The sequence below is a fragment of the Cyprinus carpio genome, chromosome B6, assembly GCF_018340385.1.
Source record: "Cyprinus carpio isolate SPL01 chromosome B6, ASM1834038v1, whole genome shotgun sequence".
Classification (NCBI taxonomy): domain Eukaryota; kingdom Metazoa; phylum Chordata; class Actinopteri; order Cypriniformes; family Cyprinidae; genus Cyprinus; species Cyprinus carpio.
Genome location: NC_056602.1, coordinates 13,555,995 through 13,564,201, shown reverse-complemented (window position 1 = coordinate 13,564,201; position 8,207 = coordinate 13,555,995). Strand labels below are relative to the sequence as shown.

General features: G+C 36.9%; 1 protein-coding gene across 1 annotated transcript; it reads left to right on the top strand.

The window, feature by feature from the left end:
- The first annotated feature begins 6,042 nt into the window (after positions 1 to 6,042).
- On the top strand, positions 6,043 to 7,966 carry LOC122137666 (netrin-1-like). Its single transcript, XM_042725780.1, has one exon. The coding sequence runs from the start codon at positions 6,559 to 6,561 to the stop codon at positions 7,696 to 7,698; it is 1,140 nt and encodes a 379-aa protein (XP_042581714.1). The 5' UTR covers positions 6,043 to 6,558; the 3' UTR covers positions 7,699 to 7,966.
- Positions 7,967 to 8,207: the final 241 nt, after the last annotated feature.

Below are 8,207 nucleotides of genomic sequence, written 5' to 3'. Positions count from 1 at the left end.
ACAAGGAAAAATAAGCAAATATGTTAAGCATTGCATGCATAGAAAAATCATGCAATGAACAGGATTAAGGGACTTTGAATGACTTTGTTTATTAGTGGTCTAAATTTGAAACAAAAAGCACAATTTTTTTAGAATAAAAAACTATATTCTATATATACAGAAATATATTGTTTAGTTTGTGGGACCCCTTAAGAGTTACATATTTTTCTATATGTTTTACATACAAATCAATTTATATATATATTTTTTTCTGTAAAGAAAGATGGGAAGAAAAACCAAATTTGGAGAAAGATTAGATAGAAAAAAATTTGGTTTTTACTTTGAAACAGCCATTTATTCTGGTGGCTGAAAGTATGGATATCCCCATAATTGTGTAAAAAATTTACAAAGTGGTCCGTGTGTAAAGATGTTTTAATTACTGTATTTTCAGTCTGGTTTAAAAACAGAATTTCTGTTTTTCTGAGCTTATTTTAATCATGAAAATAAAAAAACTGATATGATGCTACCAAAAACATGTCAAGCAGTTGTTTCTATACTATATTTAGCATATAAATTAGTGTTGTCATGGAATCTAAATATGTAGAATAAATAAAACCACATTCTATTTTTTTTGGGAAGAAAATCACATTTTGTGCATGCCAAGGTGTGATGAGCTGACAGGTTTAAAAAAACATTGGGGGGGGGATCCTGAAATTTGATAGAAAAGTATGGAACATTACAAAACAGGAAGAGCTTTAACACACAAAAACTACTTTAGTGTGTCTTCCATGTCAGACATAAAAAAAAAAAAAAAACCAACGGCCTATGTCTGATTACAAAGGAGCCACTTTCACTTTCAAAAAAATTATGACCTCAAACTTAAACGTATTTCTGAACTTACAGGAGCTGGCTGACAAAAAAACATGTATTAGTGACAGCCATTTAAAACTAACAAACACAAGTGCCATTTGTAAGAGTTATATATATATGTAAATAATTGTTGTGCCTGAATATTTATGACTTTTGGGATTTCTAACACTCCTGAAATTACATTAATTATAACTTTTTTCTTACACAGTCTAAGCACAAATATTGCGCTTTTGTCCAGTTGACATTTTATAAGATGTGACCACAGTGTTTTAAAGCCCAAAAAATGATGCACACACTGATGACCGTCACCACTGAAACTTTCATCCAGTTTCATTTGCCCAGTCTCTAGTTGCGTAATCTTCCAGCAGATTCAACTGGAATCCAAACTTAGCCAATGATCTGTTACTAAGTTGAGGATCCTGTTATTTCACTCAGCTCAAAGTTTTGCCACAAGCAGTTTACTTATTGCTTTACTTATTGATTGATTGATTGATTGATTGGGATTGTGTATTGCATTGTGTTTGAGTTGTATTATACGAAGAATATTTACAAGTATACAAAATCTATTATCTTTCTGCTAAATGAACCAAACCCTACCATCCATGGTTTTAACTGAACAGTAACATAATTTGATATTCCTCTCTATCCTAAAGTTGCTGACAAACAAGCACATGAATGCCAAAAGAATTAAACTTCCTTAAGTATGTATTATTAGTTTCTGTCAGATGCTGTTTATGTGAAAAGGAGAAGTATCTGAGTACTTTAAAGCTGTTCTTTAAACTTTAAACACTTGCTCCTGTCAGCTATACACTGAAAGCCAGTTCTTGCAGAGTTACTATGAACTTGAACTATGGACTATTGTATGCTATGGTGGAGATGAAAACAAATACATCATTTGAATATTATAGACAGTATTAAAAAGAAACTAATTTGCAAGTAAAATTCATTTGCATATATTTGCACTTAGTGGCTTATACTCCATCCTTATTTGGAAATATGTGTCCACTGCAATCAAAATATTATGAATTTACAGTGCATTGGCCTCTACTGGATCCAAAGCATAAAAGGAGCATCAGCTGTATTTGTGGGATTGACTTTTATTTTGCAACCAAGCACTTAGAATCTGCAGACTTGATCATGTTTATTTGTATATATAATTTATTAAGAAAAAATATTTCTGTCATGCTAATATTAGCACCCATCCTTATCTTAACAGATTTTCTGTGAGAACTAGAGCGCCTGTTATAAGTCTGCTGCTCAACTTGAGATAAGATCTCCGTTTTTACATCTGACCGTTCGCCACAGAGGAAAAAAGCCTATGTGAATGTCTTGCAGTCATCATTTTGAAAGATTGCTCTAACAACACAGTCTAAGTTTTTTTCATTACAGCTTACTGTCTAAAATTCTAACGTTTTTAAGTAATAGAACCATGTATAATAACAGAACAGAACACCAATGCTGTCACATAACTGAGCACATTACATGATTGTATTATTGTATTGCATACTTGTAGATAAATATCATTCAACAGATTACTGATTTAGAAAAACTGTCCTGCATGCCTCACTGCACAGAATCAGTGAATAGTAAAGTCTCCCACCTGACATCCTCAGCTATGAACATCATCTGTCGTTAAAACTCCATTTTCAAAGGTCATGGAGCATTGGGAGTCTTCACGTGTGTAAAAATATTTGAACGTGGAGGGGGAAAAGAGGAAGCAAAAAGTTTCTGATTCTGGCTAAAGAAAAAAATTATGGGCTTGGTTGAATTCACCTGCACATCATGTCTACTGACTTTTTGCCTTGTAATTCTGAGTTTTATTTCCTTCCTAGGCTATGAGCTGAGGAATAAAATGATCATGATATAGGAATGCACCACAGGCAACACTTTACCTGGAGCTCTTATCCTCTTCCCCATGATTTCTTTGCCTTTTATCAATGGTGCGGGGCTGAGACGGAACCGATGTCCTTTTTGCAGTGTAATCCAGCGCTTTAAGATGAAAAGAAAGAGGTGGAAATGTAACCACATCCTTCAGCATCAGGTTATATCAGCCTACATAGGCACTGAACAACAGGAGCAGTTATATCAGCGTGCCTGCCGTGCTGTAGTGCAACTAAACAGGAACTCAGAGAGAAGAGGTGCAGAACAACTCAAAGAGGAAGGCATGGGCTACATGTGTTCATGAGTGGGAGGGGGTTTGACGCAGGCTTTGTTCTTTGACTGACGTCTTAGTTTTATTAATGCTGTGGATGGCAAACTGCCATGAGTGGCAAGCTGTTCTTAGACATAACAGCTTTTTGACATTTACTGAACAGTAATGTTGATATACTTCACATGTTTACAAACATAAGAGTACCAAGATTCCATTATCAAAAAACAAAATATTTTTTTATATCATTCTTAACTTTTTAAAGTGGATTTTTTTTTTTTAACTCAGGGGTCCTTGTTGGGGTACACACCAATTATTGTGTTGTTTGATACTGTTTTAAGATATTCAAATAATTAAACGATGTGTTTTTATCAGACTTCTCTCTAGTCTAACTGCAGACTCAGCCGCTATACTCAGCATAAGATCAACTCTTAACTTCCTCAGAGGGGCAAAATTTGCATTTTGTACCCATAAGAGTGTCTCTCTCTGTCTGTTGTCTCTTCCTTTCTCAAAACTCACACATATATTAGTCAAGCTTAATTGTAATATCGCCTTCACAATGAGTGGAACTCATCTGATCCTGGTTTGTGGACTGCTCTAAAGAAGGAACTTATCTACTAACACTTCCAGTCAGAGGAATCAGGACAGCCCAGGGCAGGAAGCTTACTATACGTAATGGTAAATCCACAACATCAAAAAATATGACAGGTGTTTTAGCTAATAGGGGACATGCTTGGGATGAACTTGGTTTAGTGGAAATGAAATACTGCCATCTAGTGGTTCAACCGCATTGCAGAACAACAAACGAACCAACATAAACTGCGGTAGATTAGTGTTGTATGAATAAATATTAAACAATGAGGGAAAGGGGTAAACATGTTTAAAACTTACCAGTAAATTATCAAAACCTGTAACACGAGTTGAATATGCCTTTTGACCTCGAACTTCCTCAAATGGAAGCCACGAATATCTTAGCCTACAGAAAAGTCTGTATTTCGTTTGGAAACAATAAATAGTATGCTTCTATATGTATCCTACATAAAATCACTTAAGGCCTGTTTGCAACAATATATTACTTAGTTTTAAATTTACATTTATTTACAAAACCTTTATTTACATTCACATAGATAATCTAATATTCAGACAGACTTCAGCTGAAACGCATTCCTACACCCATGTTCTTTGCGCATGCGTCTTTCATCACCTTGTTCAGTTCCTCTCTCTCTCGAATCACCCAAGTACATTGAGGCGATGCTTTACTTAGTCGCTAATGTAGGCTAGATAACCAGTGAATTTGAATGACCGTTTGATTAATTAATTTATCATTTGGTAGGCCTAGAGCTGAACATTGTTATTTCTAAAACGGTTGGAGGCCCAGTTGGAGCAATTAATGTATCGTTGTTATACGTGAGAAAACGTTTTTATTAAAAAAAGTTTTATTAAAAAAAAAAATCCCCTTATCCTCACTCAGGGTGAGAATTAGTGGAAGTGTCTCGGAGGCGTTAAACTCGTCATTTATTGGAGTGTGGGTGTTTGGGATGTGTCTTAGCAGTTCTATTTCAGGGGCACGTTCTGTTATAGAGAAACAAAAGTAACCACGCAGGATACATTTTTTTTCAGAGCATGAGTTATCTGGCGCCAAAAGTAGGCTATCATTCTTTTTTTAGGTTACTCTAAAAACGTAAGACCGTTCGTGTGCTTTCCATTGGAAAACTAACCATTCTAGATGAGTAGGCTATATCAGATACATAGGTACCTAGGAGTTTTGTTATTATTGTCATTGCTTTCTTTTTGTATAACAATGTATTATAGCTTTGCATATCTTTCGAGAAATTATTTTTATTTGTAAATAAAAATATTTTATATTTCTATTGCCTATAATGATTTAAACAATGGAAATAGCCTACATGTTATAAATTTATAATATAAAATGCATGCTCTGTAAAACCAGTACTTCTGTAGGAACTAATAACAATACTTTACTACTGAGCTACACTTTAAGACAAAATTGAATCCAGGAGTTGGCTTAATTCATTCAAACGTCCCTTTGTGGTGTCACAATTCCTATAAATATGTAGTATTTGTTATTATTAGTAATAATTTTTATTTATATTCATAAATACAGTGGGGCCTAAATATGCAAACAGACCTTGGGGTCAAGGTATGGGTTAGTCTGTAGTAAGTTATATAAAAAAAAATAAAAGCAATAAACGTTTGTGGTAGCTATGTTCACGTTTAGATTTAAAAAATGAAATGTATGGAGAGAGAGGAAAACATTCCATAAATTCCACATCCGATCTAAAAATTGTTAAATGCGAAGACGTAAGAAGTGTTAGAAATGCGAATATTTACTTAAATTAGCTGTTATGGCTAACCAAAAGTTATTTGGGTTGGTTGTCGCTGTTTGCCTTTAATAATGGGATGATTATTAAATTGGCTACTAAAGAATTGGTATAACTATTCATAACAATAAAGCCCTGTTAATCAAACACGTAAACATAACTAAAGGAAGTCAAGTTTAACTGTGATAAAAATAATGTAATAATATAAAATAATGAGGTGGGCTACCAACCGCAAATAACTTATTTATAATAATTAAAAAAAAAAAAAAAAAAAAAAAAAAAAAATTACTTTTCCAGAACACAATGATCAAATAGGCCTAATAAAATTATAAATTCACATTTTGTGCACTTCTGGCTGAAATACGTGCTATGTCTATTGTTGTACTCGATTTAGACTATATGTTGTTGCTAAAAGTAGCATTATTATTATTATTATTTAATATTTTTCTCTAAATTCTCTCTACCCTTTATTTTATAAATAAAATATATACTAGTCGACAATTAGCCTACAGAGCGAAGATAGCCTACTGAATAGGCCTATGTTTTTACTAATTTTCAAATTGCGCTCTCTATTCGCCTATATTCTGTTCAATCCCCATCTGCTGGTTTTATTGATAATCTACCAGTGGATGTCGTTGTTCTCTCGAGTGTCACTGCTGGAGATGAATGAGCTCAAAGCCCTGCGTAAAGACGCGTCCGGCTTTTACTCCATAGAGCAGAAACAGAGAGAGCGAGAAGAGAGAGAGAGAGAGGGGGACAACGTGAGTGTCTCCTATCTCACTAGAACTCAAACTAACGGGATCTTCTTATATCCTCTACATGCGCAGAGATTCAAGAACCAGACAAGTGAAAGCGCGTGTCCAGTCCTCACGGAAAAAGAGAGCCAGCACGAACTGAGATTGTTTTGTGACTTTTCTGCTTTTGCTGAACTGTTTGACGGAGGTACAGTGACCTGTGTAGAGATTTCTCCAATTGCGATTTTCTTTAATTGCGAAAGAGTAAATATTGTCGGATCTTCCGTAGTGGTTTAGATCCGGGAGTTTGCCCATATGCTGGAGTCAGATTTAGATTCGCATTAGTTTGTTATTTGGCACCGGTTTGATCGCGGTGTCATATCGGCTGTGGATTGATCACGCTCAGACTGCAAACAGTGAGAGCATCTTCTCATTAGGACACGGCTGTGTTTCAGCACACAGGAGAGACTGAGGAAGGCGCGTGATGATGTTGAGGGTCTCGGATGCTTTGGTCACTTTGGTGACTCTCTATTGTGTGGTCAACGGGACTGTCGGCGTATACGGCATGAGCATGTTCGCCGCTCAGACCTCCCCACCGGATCCGTGCTACGACGAAAACGGTCACCCCAGAAGATGCATCCCCGATTTCGTCAACGCGGCGTTCGGGAAGGAAGTGCGCGCGTCCAGCACCTGCGGCAAAACACCGAGTCGGTACTGTGTGGTGACTGAGAAAGGGGATGAAAGGCACAGAAACTGCCACACGTGCGACGCGTCGGATCCAAAGAAATATCACCCACCTGCTTACCTAACCGACCTGAACAATCCTCACAACCTCACCTGCTGGCAGTCGGACAATTACATCCAGTATCCTCAAAACGTTACTTTAACATTGTCCCTTGGCAAGAAATTCGAAGTGACCTACGTGAGTTTGCAGTTCTGCTCACCGCGACCGGAGTCCATGGCTATCTTTAAATCGATGGACTACGGAAAGTCCTGGGTGCCTTTCCAGTACTACTCGACCCAGTGTAGAAAGATGTACAACAAGCCCAGCAAAGCCACAATCACTAAGCAAAACGAGCAAGAGGCCATCTGCACAGATTCTCACACCGACATGCACCCTCTCTCCGGCGGGTTGATCGCGTTCAGCACCCTGGACGGACGACCCTCCGCGCACGACTTTGACAATTCACCCGTACTTCAGGACTGGGTGACCGCCACAGACATTAAGGTGACTTTCAGCCGACTGCACACTTTCGGAGACGAAAATGAGGATGAATCGGAGCTGGCCAGAGATTCCTATTTTTACGCAGTGTCAGACCTGCAGGTCGGAGGCAGATGTAAGTGTAATGGACACGCGTCACGGTGCGTCAAAGACCGGGATGGAAACCTGGTGTGCGAGTGCAAGCACAATACAGCCGGACCAGAGTGTGACAGATGCAAACCTTTTCACTATGACCGACCCTGGCAGCGCGCAACCGCCAGAGAAGCCAACGAATGTGTCGGTAGGTCCAACTTTTTATTTCTGCATCATTTTTGGAAAGCGCGAAGCCTAAGGCGAGAACACATCACCAAAGACATATCGTTGATCTTTCGTCGCGTGTACAATTTGTTTGAGATGAGTTAGAAACCAGCCATGACTGCCAAGTAAAAAGTGCGGGTGTTTTCTTTTTAAATGCAAGCATTCTACTGAAGGGAACTTTCAGGACCATTACAGTACAACAATATAAGTGACAGATTTATGGAGAATTCACTGAATGATTTGGAGAAATAAAAAAATAAAAAAAAATCTTGAAATAATGGTTTGGAGGTAAGCAGCAAGTAGCTTAGTGCTGTCAAAGTTTAACAAATATAATTTATACGATTTATAACTAAATACAACAGCCGATTTTTTTTTTTTTTTTTTTTTTTTTTTTTTTTTACCAATCTCGGCATCGAACAGAGTTTGAATAAATGTCTTAGGAACATAATGAATACGTAGCTTCACTTTAAGGTCTGTTGTGTAAACGGTTTTATGCATTATTAAATAAAACTTTACGTCAAAAATAAAACATTAATATGGAAGTTTAAGAAACCTAGGCTCGGCTTACATGTTTACTGTACGATTCATTTTAACAAAATACGCTTAAATATATT